The sequence below is a fragment of the Centropristis striata genome, chromosome 16 (genome assembly GCF_030273125.1).
Source record: "Centropristis striata isolate RG_2023a ecotype Rhode Island chromosome 16, C.striata_1.0, whole genome shotgun sequence".
NCBI lineage: Eukaryota > Metazoa > Chordata > Actinopteri > Perciformes > Serranidae > Centropristis > Centropristis striata.
Window position 1 is genome coordinate 29,498,805 of NC_081532.1, and position 20,580 is coordinate 29,519,384.

The window sequence follows — 20,580 nt, forward strand, 5'->3', positions numbered from 1 at the left end:
ACAGCCATCATGCCTGTTTGGATAAAAAGACGTCTTCTTGCGGTTCTATTTCGGGAAACTAATGACACTGCCGACATGCCGAAACGCCTCTGATCTGTCGCTCTGACACCACACTGCAGCTCCTCGCAGAGTCATGGGCCATCAGTGAAGTAATACTTAAAAGGTTTACGTTCCCTGCCATGTAGGGGGTTAAAGGAAATGTGGATGAGTCACAGGTGTGTTTACAGTGTGTGTGGGTAGAGAATGTGCTCCTGTCGTCAGTGCGTTTTCCCTGCCTCCAGCCAAAAGACATCTCCTGCTGATTAGTTTATGGTCTCCGTGACAGAGAAAGGTGTTGGGGCTGACTTGGGAGGAGAGATCTGATCCATCAGTGAGAAACTGTCACAGAGCCAAGTTTATACAGCGTTCAGGCTGGGGGGAAATGGAGAGGTGAGTCTGTCGCGTGGAAGGGAGGAGAGGAATTATGATATCAGCGTAGCAAGAATTAAACATCTGCTCGGAAGCGTTGTCTAACACAATTCAAGAGAGGTGACAGCGGCATCATATGTTATCCATGTGTCCCGTCTGGAAGAAGAGAGGAAAGACAGAATCTGCAGTTACCGCAGCTCTATCCTTTTAATAACATTAGACATGTTACGCAAGGTAAAAGGCCGTGTCCAGTTCCTTTATCATTTAGACATCTTCTGCTTTTATGTAATATCGAGGACTGGTTGAGGAACAGACACACTAATGGTGTAAACCTAATCTGAACCCATCACATGCTCTGTATTGACTCAGTCACACGGCAAACTGACGAAGCAAAAATGACTCCTTCTGGTCGCTAACTGGTTAAGGCGGTTATTTTCAGAGGAATGTATTTGGACCATCCACTCTTGTCTCAAGACTGATTGCAAACTATTCTAAACCTCAGCTAATATCACAGCTTCCTCCATTTTGGACTCACAGTTCTCTTTACTCCCTCAAGGGTCAGCACAGGTCAACAGTCTGAGTTTGTGTCAAATTCACCACATGTGAAAGTACCGCACAAATGTATTTTCGCCTTGTGAGCAAATGAGCTACCTTTCTGAGGAATGAAAACTTGCGTGACCTAGCCTCAAGCCAGTCAGTGAGAGATTACAGTGTACAAGTGTCACAAATGAGAGGAAACATCTTACCTTGCATACAGCTCTCTATCCTGTGGATGAGCTGGTAGGACTTGCAACGGTCCAGCAGAGTTCGGATGGCTGGAAGAGGGTCTAGGACGATGGTCTCAGGGTGGGCATCAATGTAGTCCTAAAGCACAGAGAAGCAAACATTTGTATAAGAACAGAAACATCAAACAACACAAAAGTCAGTCCATAGCCAACTTGAAAAGTGGAGCGGTAATCCTACATTCTTTCTAGTAGCCAGCAGGAGGCAACTCAACTGGCTGCAAAAAGGCTAAATTATTAAAAAAAAAAATCTAATCTAAATTATAAGTTGTTAAGAAAAGGAACCTACTGATATGATGGACCCATTTAGAGTAAAATAAACAATAAAGCAGAGTATGATTTAAGGTTTTATCATTTGTTGTCAAGAGAGTTTGATAAACAAAACAACAACTGCTAAAAGTCCATATTTGAAAAACTAATTAACATGAGGCTTTTGACCGTTAATCAGATAAAACAACTTATCTGAGGTGGTTTCCATTAGCTTTTGAAATGGTGAACGTCGTCACAAAGTTAACTGATTGATCAGAAAAATGATTAACAGAGTCACCAATGGAAATAATGAGAATGAGGATTTTGTTACCAGAACATTAAATGTGCAAGAAGGGGCCCTACAAGGAAGCACACTGAGGCGTCACACCACAAGCAGCCATCTCTTATGGCGAACACACACAAATACATCCATGCAGATTAGAAATGTTAAGCAAACACATTAAAGTAGGCAAACTACAAATACAAACACGGAGTTGAAGGGTCAACATTCCTCCCTCTGTATACATGTATGAGCTAGAGAGAGCATGAGATGTATGCCAGCGGGTCTGTGTAGGTTACATCACTACATCTCTGCATGGCCGGCTGTTGGGTCAGCGTGAGGTTTTGCTATTTTACATAACTGCACTCCCCTTCTTTTCTCTTGCCGGCTCTCCTCTGGCTCTGTCCCCACACCACCTCCTCCACTTTGCAGCTCTCCATGCTCTCCACATTTCCATCTCTGCTCTGTGGATTTCTCCGCCAACCGTTGCTTCGGAGTAATTTTTACTGACTCAAACACTGTCAGGTGGAGCTGGCTGGCCCGCACATTACACAAACAGCCTGCCTGCTCACATCACAGCCCTTTGAAAAACACAGCAGCACCAATGTCATACACGCTCACATGAAATTAAACACACACGGGAACGTCGGACATCAAACATAGACCTTGGGGGAAAAAAATCCCATTTGTTAACCGACTCGTATTATGCATAAACAAACTGATGCATGCAGCATGTAAACAAATGCCTTTGCCATGACACGGAGGACCCATCTGTAGGATTTTCCAGGATCTAACGGGCAATGTTGATCAAAGCCAGTTCAGCGGTTATGTAAGTCAAACGAGCTTCCGCCAAAAAATAAATCCAAACTAATCTTCCAGGAGTTTAGAGGAACACTCTGCTGATAGCGACTGTCACTTGCAGATTTCTGCATCTCAGAAGAATAAACCCATTTAAACGCAGACAAGAGGGGGAGGTGAGATGGAGATGAGCACTGGCGAGCAGGTGTTGGAGAGGAAAAGAGCCAGACGTATGCCGGTGTGGGTGTAAGAGAGTGGGTGCTAAGGCTGCACATTATCCGTTCATTTTCCCGGACAGATCTGTTTCCATAGGGAATAAACATGGTTTAATATCTCAGAGAATATGGTCAGTCGTGGATCTAATCTGTGCTACTGGATGTAAACCATGTCTGCGATGCCACAGGTTTCAAATTGGAAAATAATTTCAAGTACTTATGTGAACCACAACCACATGGGTGTGATTTACCACATCAACTCAAGTGACATAAGCTGTCAACCACAAAGAACTACATGAAACTAGAAAATTAATGGTTTGTAATGTCTATATGGAAGCAAGAAAAACAAAAAAACTTCAAAATAACTTCTTATAATTGCAACTTTGCCTACCAAATGGAAATGTCAATTTTCTTCATTACAATTTTTAGGTTGCTGACAATGCCAAAGATGCAAATAAAAGATACAAAAAATGTCAGCCAAAAAACCACAACCTCCCACACAGATTTCTACAATGATCTACTTAAAAGATAATAATTTTGGCCATAATCTTGTAGCTCTAAAAATCGTGCTTATAATATTTTGTCTTGGGTCCACTGTGCACACGGCTCACACCTCAGGCCACTGAATCATCAGAGTGCATCCCAGCTTGACATTTTGTTTTAAATAGAGGTATTTTAGACAGGAAGGCGTATTCCCTCCACCACACAAAAGGTTATTTATAACCACAGCTGTGCCATATTAGATATGCGCCAACACTTATATCTCAATGAAAATGTAATCAGAGATGACAACTGTGTTCAGGTAAAAAGCCAGAACTGAAGGAGGGACAGACAGGACTGAGCCACAAAGCTGAGCTGTTGATTTACCAGCTCATACTTCTCTCTACAGTCACAAGCTTTAACTGGTGAGTGAAAGAATGACAATATTAGACTAAACCACTCTGCACTGAGAAAAGCCTTTGTGTCTTTGTGTCTCTGTGTGTGCTTATGTTAGGTGGAGCTCTGAGTGCAGGAGTCAAAGATCAAAGTGTCAAACTGTGCTGTAAAAGTTATGATGTTGAGCAATTATTATTATTGTCCTCTGTAGAAGGTAGGGATCTATTCTTTGGCAAGTTTGTCAAGGGTGCTTTTTTGACACACAAACAAGGTGTGTTCAAGTACCATAAACATGTGCAAATGCAGTCATGCGTTAATATATTGACCAGGTCGGTCTGCTGTGTAAGTGATTGCTCCACACACTGACTTCCTGTTTGTCTTTCCTAATTGAGCAGTCAGGAACACGTTGACAGCATTGCGTGACGTTGATCATGATAACAGCTCCTCTGAGTCATTCAGAGAGATAGAGCTGGTTTGCTGAAACCAAATTAATTTTCACACCATCTAGAACGTTGCTAGATTAATGAATACACAGATACACACAGATACACACAGACACACACAGACACACACAGACACACACAGACACACACAGACACACACAAGTTTTCTGAAGTGTGTTCACAGTGCCACATTTGGAGCTGTAACCTGCTGTCCATGTGAGATTTTTCTCACTTCTGGGAGAACGAGAAAAACTCTTAAAAGGAATTTCAGTTACAGCTTTTAGGTTTTATGAGTTGCAATATGCCCATATATAGCTGCTAATGACCTTTATGTCCCTGGAGCTAAGTTTAGGTTCTTTAGTGTGTTTAAATTCCTTGAACTGGAACATTTATACATGTAAACATAAAATTATATCATCCATAAATGTTTATTGCCTTAAACAGTGCTGCTGTGCTAAAGACAACACTATCCAGAGCTTCAAGACTTTGTTTCTTTATTTTAAGAGTATCTAAAGAACTCAGCTAATGTTACATTTAATGCATGCTGATGGTGGCTGGACAGCCTATCACTGGATCATGTAAATGTGTTTGAGATTAGTGCTGAATATCATTTCAAATTCTTTGTTACAGTGCTTATAGAAATACACTCACCGACCAATTTATTTGCTAGCAAAGTGTTTCTTATAAAGTGGCTGCTGCTGCTGTAGCCCATCTGCTTCAAGGCGGGACGTGTTGTGCATTCAGAGTTGCTCTTCTGCATACCTTGGTTCTAACGAGTGGTTATACCAGTATAACCATCATGTAACCAGTCTGGTCATTCTCCTCTGACCTCTGGCGTCAACAAGACATTTTGGCTCACTGGATATGTTCTCTTTTTAGGACCATTCTCTGGAAACCCTAGGGATGGTTGTAGATCAGCAGTTCATGAAATACTCAGACCAGCCCGTCTGGCACCAACAACCATGCCACGCTCAGAGTCACTTAAATCACCGTTTTTCTACACTCTGATGCTCGCTTCGAACTCCAGCAGCTCGTCTTCACCATGTCTACATGCCTAAATGCATGAGTTGCTGCCATGTATGTATGTATGTTTGTATAGACATAACACAATTATATAACATACTTAACTACAAAACCTTATTTTTCATTTAACAAAGCAGCAACGGTTTTTTAAGCCTAAATGTTGTCTTAACACAAGCAGACATACAACAAATTTGCCTAAGAAAATAAACTAACACTTGCAAAAATGTTATTTAAATGAGAAATAACCTTGTCAAAGAATAATAATATTACAAATATGACCAGGCATTATATGTCAGCTTTTGCTACTTCAAAGCTTTTGCTACTTGCCACTACAGCCACATGTCAGTCAATAAAGTGACAATTACAATTATTTGTCATACATTTCCATATCTATGTAAATTGTGTAATTATTTAGAAATGTTTTAGGGGTGTTGTTCCCAATAGGAAAATATCAATTGTCTCCACTTTTCCAGCCCTCTGTATAAAGATGCATACCTGTACTCTTTGCACCAGCAGAACAGCCTGTGAATCATTCTGGTCAGCCTCCAGGATGAGGTCAGTCAGTTTGTGGATGATGACGTCCAGGGGACCCTGCTCCTCCAGAGGCTGGCTGAGGTCCAGCTGAGGACAGAAAGAAAGCCATGGGTCAAGGGTTATGCTGCAAACACACACCTACACACAGGTATTCATTTATCACAGTTAGAAATGGTTTACCACAGAAATCATCTATAAAAAGCCAAGAATGTTTCTCAGCTGCGAAGCACTACCTTTTGTTTTTTTACAGCATTAATAAAATTGCAGCAGCACATCGGAATAAAAAAGTGCAAAAGTTTAATGAAAATTTTATTCTAGATTAATAAACAGTGAATAAAAACGACAAATAATTCTGCATGATTCTCCCATATTGCCATGTACCTCTATTACAGAGTGGTACCTTGATTAAAAGGGGTACATTATTTATTTGCTTCACAAAAGATTACATTAAAAAACTACAAGGGCACTCTAGAGAGAGTACAGACCTCTGCCAAGGCCATGCACTATCACGCAAAGCTCACAAAAATGAAAAATAATTTGTGTTTTCACCCTGTGATTTGGACTGACTGGGTAATTTAATGGGTTCTTCTTTGGCTCATGCTACACCCTCCCACCCGTTTTCATGAAGCTAGTAGTCTGTAATCCTGCTGACAGTCAAACAGACAAACGGCAGCAAAAAACGACACGATACATTTATCTCATTTGCATGCTGAAAAAAATCCAAGAGGAAAGTTTATCATATGTATGGGTCATGTTTATTTATAGACCTAGCTGCACCAGTGCACTGGCCTTGCACTTCAGTAGGAGGCAGTACTAGTGAAGTTCGGATGTGCAGAAATTACCATATGTATGAGACTGAATCACGACTGCACCTGACTGGCCTCATTATCCAAAGTGGTGAGTTTTTTTTGTGTGAGTTTTTTTGTGTGTGTTGTTGTATATACAGTGAACTGCAGAATATAGAAAACTAAGGAAAAAAGTTAGTCCAAGTTCATTTAAATTATTTTCACAGGGTGATGGATAGCTTTTTTAAGATGATGGAAGAATATTTGTTAGAAGGGGACCACACATTTTGGGAAATCATTAGTCTGCCATTGCCTTTCTCATTTATACTCCCAATCTGTCAATAGAAAAGAGTAATCTCTTAGTTCTGCTCTAGTAAACAAACATACATTTTGTTTTCTGCCTCTTTGGCTAAAAACAGCATCAGCACTGATTTAAAATCACCCTCTCCCTCTTTTATTTATAGCTCTAACTTTGGTGCAGCCAGAGTTTATGCTGTATTTGTTTTAAATTACACCATCAGGATTTATTCCTGGTGTCATCTATTTTACTATGAGTTACAAACTTTCCCTCCCTTTGGCCAGACCTCCAGTCTCGCTGAGCATGTTCGACAGCCTCTGAGAAAACGCCAAATTAGCATTCGTTTGAAGTTTACCGCAGCAAAAACACCGACTGCACTGGCCAAGTAGTTCACAAGTAGTCAAAGCAGCTCTCCAAGTGTGATAAGACTTATGTAGGTCAGCATTTGAATTGCACACACACATGTAGCAACATTACATGAGAGAGGCTGGGCTTTAGAAAATAATTCTCGTTCCTCTGTTGATGAAATGTCAAAGTCCATCTCATAAAGCTGTATATTCTGGCGGAATGCACCCAGTTTGTTGTGAAAAAGAGAGTCAAATAAGATTAGTGTGTGAGAGACAACTTCAGAGTTAGAAATCACAAGGCTGCTTGGACTCTTTTCCTGCCTTTTTGTTGCTACATAAAAGGACCTCGTGAATTTTCGAAGCAAGGTTGTGTCAAAGAAGGACAGACCGTCAGAGAGACAGATAAAGCAGCCTTCAACATGTGGCCAGGCATAATATTATTGAAAAAGGGTTACTGGGGGGTTACAAAGGGTTACCAAGTGCACTGGGTTTAAGTATTCTTTGAGAAAACTAATCATCAGGATTAACCTCAGGCTACGTCTTTTCTAACAGCAGTAATACTGAACTACTGTGGTAAGTACTGTGACAAAACATCACATTATGCCTCATTGGATGTGTAAAATTGTATTATGCAACTTCAGTACAACTGGAACCAAAGCAAACACATCAACATGGCACTGACAAGACTGTGACATAAAGAGCTAATTGTGTTGTTTGTAGTGCTGCTATTGCATAATGCAGATATATACTAACTCATGAGCTAATCAGCCAATGGGAATCACCCGATTGTTTCAGACAAAAGACAGTTTTGAAACACCTGTGCAAATAAGCCAGAGCCAGGCAGGACCCCACTGTCCTTTGTGCTGCCAGACAGTACGCAAACCGAGAGCGAACACACCTTAGTCACACCGGTGGAGATCATTGCATGAACTTTAAAACTGTACAAAGTTTCAGTTGGTTTAGGGTTGGACGCAGTCAAGCTGTCGGTTAAGCCAACATTTCCTGGTTAATAATTGTAAGAAGTGTGATGGATAGATGACTAATTAGCGTACACTTCCAACCCTGAAAAGTCATTTGCACAGAGTGGTAAAGGTGTCAAATATCAGTTGATTTAAGATACCATGCTCTTGTGGGATCATCAGGAAGAACAAAGGGTCCAACTGTAGTTTAACTCCTACTCACATTAGGTAACAATTTAGGTATGTTAATTGTTCTCATCATGGAATAAGGGCGTGTCCATGATGAGCAGGCACAACCTTTGTCGCACAGCATAGTATGCATAGTATGCTAACACGCAAAGAAATGCCAACACGCCCTGTAATGTTCAAGCCGAGCTGCATTTCTTTAAGAGCTCATTACGCTACATCAACACGGCATGTCTTTCCCTGCCCGTCTTAACACTGCTGGATCTCCTGCACGTTCCATTCTCCGTGCCTGTAGAAACACGCCCTTCAGCTCGAAAGTAATATGCCAACATGAGCTGAAAAAATGTATACAAGGCAATGAGGCTGAAAAATGTCCAGGGACTCTGGCAGGTTTGCTAGAATTGACACATATACAACACATTCAAATTGAGTGCATCTGTTCTAGTGTGGCTGACGGAGGGCTGAGGTTAGGTGCAGGCCAATATAATTAAAATTATTCTTCATTCTATCATATTATTTGTAAGTGCTTAATCTTTCTGCCAACATGTTAATTAATTAGTGTTGTGTCATGACACAGGGGTTATGAATTGATATATTGTGATGCTTTATGATGATGGAAGCAAGTTGATATATTGCGACTTTTTAATCTAATTTTAGGAAAACTGTCATAGTATAAAGAGGAGTAAAATAAAAGTTTTCTTTTTCCTCTAAGCAGAACAGTGGGATCTGCATTTCTGTAACATCACCTTGGCACAAAAATTAAGGTCTGAACCAAAACACGCATTTGGAAAATCAAGTGCATTAATATTTTCTTTGTGGGTAAAAACTTGAAATGCACAGCAGGAATCACATTCAGGGATAGTCAACAACCAGTTTCAGGCTACAGTAATAATAGGTCATCAGAATCAACCAGTATGATTACATAAAGCTACAAAAGGTAAGTCTCAGGTTGAATAGCAAACTGCAGACGATTTGGTGACTCAGTGTCTCAGCAGCCCAGCTGGTTTATCGGGAATCAGGTGGTAGACACAGGTGTGGCATATGCTAGATGTGTAGAACACAAACATGTTGTCATGACCTTAATAGCACTGTCTTCGTAAGTCAACACTCATAAAATATGTTGTCATATCACCTGTGGATAAACTATCCCTGCATCTATAACACGATGAGCAGCAGTTGTGACAGGGCCTCAGCAGTGGGGTGAGGTACAGCAGGTCGGGAAAAACAGAGGTGATCGCTTTTCTGCCGAGCTAGCAGTGTCAAAGCCGGGTGTAAGGGAAGTTGTCTGTACTCCACTCAGCTGAGGCACCGCTTTTAATCTCTTGCTTACACAACACAGAGGGCCCATCCACAGCCTGGCCTCTCCACAAAAACAGGACTCCACGTCGTGGGGGTCAACACCCACTGGCAAAGACACATAGCAGAGGATGAAGCTCTCTGCTCCCTGTGCGTAGACAGAATGACCTCGCTTTAGAGCTCATCCAAAAACCCAGCAGTAAAGTCACTGATGTCCTGCTAAATGCTAAAAGCAGAAATGTCAGCTGACGTCTTTGCAAGTCCCTCTGGGACCGAGTGCTAGCAGCGGGCCATGGTGGTGATAGACAGGACAGAAAACACGCTGGATCCTGGAGGGAGAGGGTAGGTCAGGGCCAATATATTTTTCAGCTTTGATGTAGCTCCACGGTGGGCCCAAGCTATACTCCAGGGAAATCTAAGAACGGTGATTTTGAGCAAGCAGGGACAGGGCTTACATGTGTACTTCAGTTCTCAACATAACTGCGTACTAGCATGGTGAACACAAACTGTATCAACCGCTGTTTGCAGCAGTTATTTGTGTCTGTGACTTGTGAGGTTTTGCCATAGAGCTGCTTCATCCTTTAGATGCCTCTTTCTAGTTGCGCTCAGCTGGATCTAATCTCACCTGGCTTTTGCTTTGTTGTGAGACTAACCCCGAGTGCAGACAGACATGTGATGAATGATTTATTTTGTATGTGTGTGGCACTCGACACCCTAGTGAAAGAGAAACATGTGTGACAGAGACAAACTGTGACTGCTGGCCACACCTCACATGAAGTACAAGACTAAACATGAGATGGGACCAACATGGCCGTGAATCTCCAGCCAAAAAACATATGGAGGGTCTAACTAGGACCTCATTAAGCTAATGGCTATCCCCTGGAGCCCTCACTACCAACTATGATGTGCACTGGAAGCTGATAAGACAACTGCCTTTGAGCGTTTATCAATTAATACTCTTAGTTGAGTATAATGACGTTCAACCATTATAAACATTGTTTAACTACTTGTAGAGTGACGCACATTCATTAAGACATTTACTGCAAGTGGATTAATCATATGGGATGAAAAAGAACTTCTACAGAAGGAAAGAGACAACAGAGCTTTACTAGGTCTATAGAGAATGGCTATGGAGGGGTGTTCCCGGTGGCACACCTGGTAGAGGGCGTACCATAGAGGCCTCGTAAGCAGGTGGCCCGGGTTCGAATCCGACTCGGAGCCCTTTCCTGCATGTCTTCCCCTCTGTCTCCCCTTCACTCTGTCCTATCAATAAAGCCCAAAAATGGCTAAAAAAATATCTTTAAAAAGAGAATGGCTATGGATATGTAGGGAGTGGAAGGAGTCATTAAGGAGTTCATATTGGTCAAACTGATGAATATTTCATTCATTGTGGGGCAGTTGTGGCTCCCAGGGTAGAGCGGTCGTCCTTTAATCACACGGTTGATGGTGCAATACCCAGCTTTTCCTGCCTTTATATCGAAGCAGGACCTGAACAAGGCAACCCCAAGTTGTCCCTGCCTGGCAGGCTTGGCCGGTTTGCTACCATTGGTCCATGAATGTATGTGTGTATGAAAATAAATGCAGTCCATTTATCATCATCATCATCATTATCTCCACCATGAATTCAAGAAATGTGGCCATCTTTCCCGATACAGGATATTTGATACCTTGATAACAATACATTTGTGTGATGTAAATATTTGACAAATGAAAAGTACTAAGTATTTTCTAATTTAAAAAAGATTTCCAATTAATTATAGAGAAAAAATATATAAAGGCATACATCAGATTTTGAGAAATCTGAGTTTACATGTGCTCGTTATCAATTAGGACCACGTTATTGTATATCACAAGATCTCAATGTATGATGTCAACACAATTCCATTCAATTGAATGACAAATTGAGTTATCGCTCAGCCTTCTAGAATAAAAATATATACATTCATTACAAATAATGGCCAACAATTGGCTTTACACTGGAGGAACACACTGAAAAGACAATCTCTTATTTGTCAGGCTTCAAAAATTCAATATTCTGGTGAGATGCAGTAGCCTGCCGGATATTAACTTTAAATTCCTCAGCACTTAACATATAATAAAAACAGTAACTCAATAACTTTCTATGGACAGCCCACTCAAATGATGGCCATTTGCTGTGATGTGTTCTCTCTTGGAGAGCGAATATTGGCTTCCTCAAGGCCGAGCCTGGCGAGTTAATCTCATCAGCTCTGTGATACTGACAAGCTAATGTACGGAGCACCAGGAGGATGGCTTTCATGAGCTCAGGGCTAAGGGGTCAGTATTGATGAGCTGCTGCAAAGTCACTTGGAAGAGTGAAGGGATGAAAAGTAGAGACAAGGTGAGCGTGATAATGGGCTACTTTAAAAAAAAAAAGAGCTGAGTGGAAAAATGCTAGAGGCTAAAAGAGCAATCATGTAATGTCAAACAAAAGAACCCTCTTGTCTCTTTCAGTTCTGTCTGTCCTGATGAGTATATATGGTATGTAGATGGTTTTCCCACACTGGAAATGGAAATATAAAATGAGCTCCCCTGGGCCGCCAGATTTAGCAAAGATCTGTTCACACAGGGTGATGTCATAACCACTACCAACCCTCTGGAGGATCCAACCCCTTGCAGCAAATAGCGTATATCACTAGGTGGAAGTGAAATATCTACATGACATTTTGACTTCTGTTTTTTTAAGTAGTCGTTTCTAAGACTGCAACAAACAATTCCTTTTATTATTAATTAATCAGACGATTATTTTCTTGACGAACTGATCATTTATTTGATCTGAAATATCCAAAAAATATACCCAAAACCCAAGGTGACACCTTCATGCTGCTAAATTACAAAACCCAAGTTCTGCTGATCAACAAGTTGTTCTATACACTGTAAAATAAACTTCAACTATTCATCAATTAATAAGGGATATTCTCTGTTTTTCTCCATTTCATATCATATTAAACAGAATATTTGGGGCTTCAAAGCCATCATTCTAGACTTCGAGAAACTGACATTGTCATTTTTCATTATTTTCTGACATTTTATAAAACAAATGCTTCATCGCTTAATCTAGAAAATAATAGTCATAAAATTCAGCCATGATTATTGGTGCAGGCTTGGTACACAGCTGCTATTACAACAAACCTGTGTGACAGACAAACAAATGTGAAGTGAATTAGCTTGTAATAAGGCTGCAAACACCATGAATTTATGGCTTATTCTGTTAAAAATTACGGAAAACGGATTAATTTATCCTCGGATTTCCAAGGTTGAGTTGCTATCGTCAGGATCAGCTAGTCTGTCAGACCACAGGGACAAGGTTAGGTGATTCAATAGGCTGCAGGAGATAAATCTGCAGCTATGTCCTACTCCAGCCTTCAAGAGAAGGTTAAATGGACTTGATATTTTGATATATAACAGCAACACCACCACCCACCCTTAAATCTTAAAAAAACAAATGAATAAAACATGAACAACACTCGAGCTGAACACTTAATCTGCAATGAAACACAGACGTGTGTAATGCACCACCACTTCCTTTTCATGATATCCCTTCGTCCTCATTGCGCCTGTTATCTCTGTCTCTAACAAACACGCTTCGTCATTTAGATTAATATATTCATGCATGTTCTTTACAGTCTCAATGTAGAAATTTGTCTTTGGCTTCATTAACACTGGGCTAAAAAATATGGTAATATAATTACAAGAAAAGGAGGAGATATATAAAACAACAATGTTTCAACACATAATATGTCTTTAGAAATCCAAACACTGACTGCATAATAACAGTCAGACAGAGGTAAAGTCGAAGAGTTGCTGGGCTCAGAATTGACTAGTGCAATGGGAGAAGACAGCTTTGTACACAGACTTGAATAACAAGGCCAAAGCATTACAACGCTACCATTATCTCGGCTTGTGATGCAGCCATGATAGTACAGGCACTGACTGGCGTTGGGTGCATCTCAGGCAACAGAGTCACCGATGTGAATTCAAAAATACCTCTGGGTGTCCGAGTAAACTGAGCTTTCCCAATTGGCAGCGACAGCCAAGCTAAAAATAAGGAGAGTTTATGCTGATTTGTAGGAGAGGGAACAAAAAAAAACTCAGTGGGCAACAGGTAGTGCTGGAAAAAGAGTTATGGGGAAGGCCAGAGGGCTGTTTAAGTCCCTGGGTACCCCCCTAGCTGAGGGTTTTTGAAGATCTACTCTCCCAGGAGTGACTGAATGCACAGTGAGAAACAAAGCCCTGCTTACTTTGGGACTATTCCCAGGACGAGGCTCTTTCTTGGTGTGCTGATATCGTTAGCACAGCAACGGGAAAAAAATAACCTCAAAGCAAAAGGAGAGAAAAAAAGCCCCCGCCACCAGACAAGAAGACAAGAGCCAGCATTAGAAAGAAAAACAGTGTAAGAGGCTGAGAGAAAAGGCAGGATGATTTCCTCCTCAATTGCAGAAAGCACTTTATCTGATGAGGACTTGTCAACACTGAGCTCCCAGGACTTAGTAACAACTGTTACTACGCTGCTATACGTGCTGTGTTTAATGACTCAATGTAGTGTACTATGTCCAGTATCCATTAATGACAGCAGCGTTTACTTCCCTGAGGCCTGTATTTACCTGAACAAAACCCTGTCTTTCTTCATCTAGTAATGCTGGAGATACACTATTATTTCTGTTGTTAGACCAATTTAGACAGAATACACTGTGATGACCTCAACAACTGCTACCATGATTTTAAAGCTTCAATCACACACATTTGCACCTAAAAACACTTACAGAATGAGTAGCCATTGCCCCAATTAGATTCCTCTGACATACAAAAGAGTTCACAGGGTTGAGGCCATACTGTGTAGAGGTGAACTGCATCACAGCTAAACAATGAATATGACCTGGTCTATTAGACCCTGATGATGCTTACGGACTGAAAATAGCAAGACTGTCAACACTACACAGGTATGTGGGAGTTAACAAACTCACAGAAGTTTACAGTAGAAAAATCTGAAAAGTGCATATGTAGTAAATGGTTTGGTTTCAACTCGAATCACAATAAAATTGCTTCTCAACAGGGATATTTTTTTTCATGACTAAAATAATGGCGGTCTGTTCAATATTTAGACAAAAAATATTTTTTCCGACTTACCTGAACAACTTCTATTCCTCTTTTCCTGAAAGACAAAAGACAAAAGAAAAAGGGTCATTAATTTTACCAAAAATAAGCAAATATGCTATAAGATGCAAGATGTTATGAAATGTGTGTCAGGCACTACAGGTGAGAATGTCTGCACTCTTTTCATTGTCCAAAAACAATATCTCAAAGAGTCGGAGGAAGAAAAGACTTGAATGAACCCACAGACTATGAAATAAGAAATCAATCAAAACGCAAAGTAATGCTGCAAATATTTTTACATGCATAGTTGAAGTGACAAGAGAGCACACTCCTATTTATTACTGTTTATTTATTTATTAAATAGATATTCAAACCCTGCTTTTGCATCATCTGTCCACACTGGAGTCCCTTCCTTTATAATGTGAAGGTTCTTTTTGTACTTTATGAATATGTTTCACAAAACAGTTCCTCTCCATAAGAGGTTTTAAACAATTTGACTCTGTGAAAAGATATAGACATGAGTGACTGACACTAGTGCTGCTTGATTATGGCAGATCGTAATCACGATAATTTTGGTCAATATTTAGATCGTGATTATCTAGCACTGTTAGGCATTGATTTTGGAATCATCATGTATTTAGTGAACTTTAACAAAATGTTTGTCTTTTTAACTTTGGGCGTTCTTGGAATAAAAAAAAGAACAAGTTAAAAAATAGATTTACAAAACTCAATATATAAACATTTGAATAAATAATTTAAAGAAATATAAATTAGTATAATTAGCTCAAAATAAGAAAGGATCAACTATGTTGTAACATAAGTGAACTTCCACAACCTGTTGACATATATTCAATAAATACAAATTACTGGAGATTATTAATGCACTGGATTTATAACACAAGACAACGCCATGTGAAACATGGGGCATGGTAATCTTCTTATCTTGACTGTCAAGATAAATATGAACAATGATCCTGAAATATTCAGTAAATGTGTCTGATAGCAGAACAGCAAAGCAGAGCCACTGTGACTGACTGAAAATAGAAAAATTCCGTCTCAGGGCTCGAAAATATCTTACTTTTTTCAAAAAGGACACAGAAATACAAGTCTTTGGATAAAAATGTGTTGCTTGGCAACCAGCAGACCACTACAAGAGTGGAGATGTTGGCCGAGGTGATGATCATAACATAGTGCAGCACCACACTGTACACATTAGGAACCTAGACAGATCTCTGACTCTACACAGCAAGCAACTATTTAAAATCAACCATTTGTGGATACATTTAAATGCGAGATGACTTTTCTTTTAAGAAGAGCTTTTCTAGACACTTGTGAAGGACAGAGGATGTCTCCCACATGTTTAAACCTGCTGGATTTATAGTCCTAACCGTGGACAGACAAACAACTGCCCAAAACGAAAGTAGAAGGAAGGAGAAGGAGGCATTTTCACTTTTGCCTCGATGCCACAAAATCAGCCAAAGGGATTCAGCAAAAAAATATACTTGAATAGCCACAACAACATATCTCCTACTCAGAGGAAATTCACAAAACCAGTCCAACAGTACAACCAACTCAGCCTGTGCAGCCCAGTTGTTTTTGAGGTTACAGCCCCATGGTAACAGCAGTGCAGCCATTCACTGCTTCACAACAATGTGGATATTTAATACTGCAGCTGGCGTGTTTCATGTGGTGTGAATGGGGCCTTTAGTTTCGTCCCATCTCAGATATGGAGATCGTCTGCTCTCCTATATTGTTACACAGCCAGCAGAAAGAAAGGGATGAAGGATAGGATCCAGCAGAGAAACAGGCCAACGGCACAACTATGTGAATAGAATAAGGTGTAATGAAAAACAAGACACTTTTTATTATCTTTCCATCTCTTACTAATACGCAGTGTCATATATCCATAAACTCTAACCCTAAAGTTTGGCATTTATGATAGACCATATACATGCCTACTGCACTGCTTGACAGTATGCGATTACAAAGTTTACACATGGGTGAATTTGAGATAAAGTAGATCAACCAGGTGAAGCAGCACTACCTATGGTCTGCTTTGATCAGTCTATACCTTGAAATCAACACAATCAGGTCTTTACATGCCAATAGATTTTGGAGTGATACTTGCCACAGGTTTTAAATAATCACAGCCTTCCTGTCACTGCAGCTAATTGTATCATTTGGGTGAAGGACTTCAGCCAGGCATACAGTTGGTACAGCTCAATGTAATCTCATTAGACTTGTTGTCCTAGAGTCGCATCGTCTTGACAGGACAAAGTGACAATATTTGCACATTATCCAAAGTCGCTGAGGCTGGCTGTTCTCAAGGGCATTGCATTTTTCCAAATCAGGTATATGTGTCAGTAGGAACTCTCCAAATTGCTGTGCAAGCTCATGGGATGCAAACACAAAGCCAATAGGCTCTGACCAGCAGGAATCCTTTAAGTCCAGCTGCACAAGACAGGCAGACTCAACACTGAAGTGCTCACAATGTCAGCTGCATGCCACATGATGAAAGGGGGAAAACCTGCTCAGTCACTACGAGAGTAAGACACTGGCGCATCCTGTTGTGGTGAAACGTTTGGTTTTTCTTTGTTAATGCAGTCTGTCACATAAAAAAAACCTGCGAATATCTAACTTTTAAGTAAAATCAAGGTACATGAAATGAGAGTTAAAGAGTGTGATGTTGCCAAAGAAACCATTACATAATAAATACAACTGACACACTTGGAAAGTTGTGCCTTCTAGCAAGACAAAATGCCTTTGGCAAAACAGTTGTATTCTAAATACGGGAGCCACATATAGGAAGGTTATCTTTGTTCCATATTTGCCTTCCTGTGAAGATGACTTTTACTATCTAACATGGTGTATGATAAGGGAAATATGTAAGAAAAAAGGAGAAGTTTCAGTGGCTGACTGGGGAAAAGCAACCATGTAGTGATCATATACACCAACAGTTACTTTGCGTCTCTTTCTGATTTAAATGTGCTTGTATTTCTTGTTGTTCCTGTATAAACACTATTGATGCAACTTGACTTTCTTGATCTCTTTTCCCAAGAACCACTTCTTCACATTTGGACCCCGCCCTTTGTATTAAACAGCCGTCAGTCCAGCTATGAGGGAAGATGGGGGCAGGCAGGGTGGAGGGAGGGAGTGACAGGGGGGTGTTACTTGGAGGTTTATGAAGAGATTAAAAATGTTTTGTGGATTACAGTGTGGTAATCTGGGCTGGTTCAACCAGGTCGCTTTGTGAGGCAACAACCCTCTTGAAAAAGGTCGGAAGCAACTGCTACCAGGGCACTTTCTTGCTGCATCAAAAGACTGAAAACTATAAAATGTTCTCTCCATTATCTCTTAGCTGCTGTCACTGTTGGTGTCTCAGGGTAACTGCAATGCTCATAAAGTTGTTGCAATGAGGTTGGTTAAGGTTACTGTCAGACCTTGGGACCATTTACCAATCGAGTATATTATACAACAGCTATTGTAAATCAGTAAGGAAGAGTTTACTACTCCTGAAGTCATGTCTGCTGAGAAAATCCATGCCCTACTTTATAAGACCTTATATAACATTTCAATTGGCCCAGAGAAGGATAAGCTACAACAAGATAAGGTATAACACTCATATAGCTGCCTCTCTCAAGGCTGCAGAACAAATCCTTGCTACAGCAGAAATACACCCTTGACCAAAATCATGCTATGACTATGCATTTGGACGGATAGTCTCTTTTTGTAGATAAATAAAACATCACAAAATTAGAGACGACAAGCCAAGACCAGTCTACTTGATATCACACTGTCCCAAATACAATCAATATAAGATACACGAATAAACAAAGGTTAACTTTGTAAAATAAGAGCACATACTGTATTCTGGTTTAGGCGTCATCAGCACACCTGAGATTGATTTTGTTAATACACACACACACACACACACACACACACACACACACACACACACACACACACACACACCCCTGTCTTAAAGTTTAATGCTTGAGGACAATTGACTAAACAATAACACCTGTTTTGGCAGCTTACTCATGCACCTTGGGCCACTCAACAGTCCTACCTACACACATTCCCTCCTCCCACGATGTCTCAACAGGGACTGACTCAAGACATTGCAAACAAAATCAACATGGCTTGTTGCTGGTGGCGCCTTGCCTTTGGGCATGAATTATTCTATTTTAATAAAACGTTGTCAGTACAGCAGTGATAAGAGGCCTTGACTGTGTTTTTAACCTCAAATGCTTAACAGTAACTAGCAGGGAAAATAGCTGATGATGTGTGTAAATAAGAAAGAGAAAGTTTAAATGAAAACTAAAAAAGGAGAATAGATCATAATCAGTCCCTCTGTCATTAAGAGGAAGTCCAATGCCTGTCTGTCAGCACACTTTCTAATTCACTGTGATATATATATTGGTGTAAACCTGCCGTGTGAAGCTGTTTCTGCGAGTTGCTCTACAATCACTTGGTGGGCGTATCGATTTTGAGCTATTTCCACATACCTGCACAAATCAGCAAAGGCCTGAAAATTGAGCTTCTTCATCTTCTTCTCGCTGAGCCAGTAGCCGACTCTCCGGCCTTTCAGGAAAGTCTGCATCTCCACTGTGCTCCTGTTCCTTCTCCGGAGGTGAACTGTGTGACTGAAGGCTCAACCTGGAAAGGCGAAAACAGGAAACAACACCGTGACGTGAACCTCTCACAGCCAACAACCAGCAATGAAGGGGAATAGTTCGCGACACAAACACAACCAGAAGCGGCGCTTTGCACTGGTGTGCCTCATGGTTAGCGCCCTCATGTTCCCATTATCTTGTTTCCTACCGTGGTATTACAGTGAATGTGGCTCAGCATCAGCGAACCACACACACACACACACGCTGACCCCAATTTGCTAACCTCAACTGCTAACGTTAGCTAGCAAGCTGGGCAGTGACAATCTGCTAACCGATGGCATGCAATTAGGGGACGTAAGCTAGCTTGCTAACAGCGCCAAAAAAGGTTAAATGACTGAACAGATGCACACCACTTTAAAGAATTAAATGAGTTAAATAACCATGGCTAACAGCGGCTAGTTGGCTAAAGGATGAACCAACTGACTAAACGGCAAGTACGTCAAAGAGAGGCTGTGGTGAGCTAGCGTTAACTAACCTGGCAGTTTTAGCTCAGCTCCCCCTGAAATGTGTGTCCTCTTCACAAACTAGCTCGGGTAGTTTCCCATCTCGGTCCGTCCGCTGGAGAAGGAGTAGAAGTTTTGAAGCGGGGTGACAGATGACAGGCTGAACTGGACTCACGTTGAGATGTTCCTGGTGCTTTCTCCCTCACACTCTACATTGAACTGCCTGCCTGCACACACCCAGGATTCAGGAGACTGGTGCTGCCTTCACCAGCCCCTCGGAAAATACCACTTCCAACTGTCCAATCACAGTCTGTCCTGGTTTCACGTGTTGTTGTGCGTTCATTGTCGATTAACATGAATCTGTAGATTCATTTCTCCGGAAATCGATTAATTGAGTTGTCTATTAAATGTCAGAAAATAATGAAATGCCCATTTCAACTTCTTAGATATGTTGGTTAGTTTGGCCAACAGTCCTAAACTCAAATGTTTCTTTTATTATCGAATATAATAATAATAATCAATAATTACTGGATTACACTTGGTGATTATTAGTGACATGAATATGTTCATTTCATTGATGTTGTAGCTGTTAACAACAATATTTGCTTTCATCATTAATGCAAACGATAGATATTCTCAGCTCCCATAAAATAACTATACAGTCATAGAAAAAAATAATTAGACTACCCTTGTTTTCTTCACTTTATTGTTCATTTTAATGCATGGTACAACTAAAGGTACATTTGTTTAGACAAATATAATAATAACAACAAAAATAGCTCATACGAGTTTAATTTTAGAGCTTATACCTAGCTATTTTCCATGGTTTTTTTGGATAATGATTTTGGTTATTAAAGTGAAGAAAAAGGA

The 20,580-nt window shown here is 40.5% G+C and overlaps 1 protein-coding gene across 1 annotated transcript in view; it reads right to left on the reverse strand.

Moving 5' to 3' along the window:
* The window catches only part of itpk1b (inositol-tetrakisphosphate 1-kinase b), a 32,577-nt gene extending 12,629 nt beyond the window's left edge, over positions 1 to 19,948 (reverse strand). Inside the window, exons 1-5 of the mRNA XM_059353193.1 lie at positions 19,743 to 19,948; positions 19,100 to 19,250; positions 14,625 to 14,649; positions 5,570 to 5,695; positions 1,155 to 1,272 (exon numbers count right to left, since the gene is read on the reverse strand). Coding sequence (XP_059209176.1) covers positions 1,155 to 1,272; positions 5,570 to 5,695; positions 14,625 to 14,649; positions 19,100 to 19,194 — 364 coding nt within the window. The 5' untranslated portion in view covers positions 19,195 to 19,250; positions 19,743 to 19,948. The remainder of the gene's footprint in view (positions 1 to 1,154; positions 1,273 to 5,569; positions 5,696 to 14,624; positions 14,650 to 19,099; positions 19,251 to 19,742) is intronic.
* Between the last annotated feature and the right edge of the window lie 632 nt (positions 19,949 to 20,580).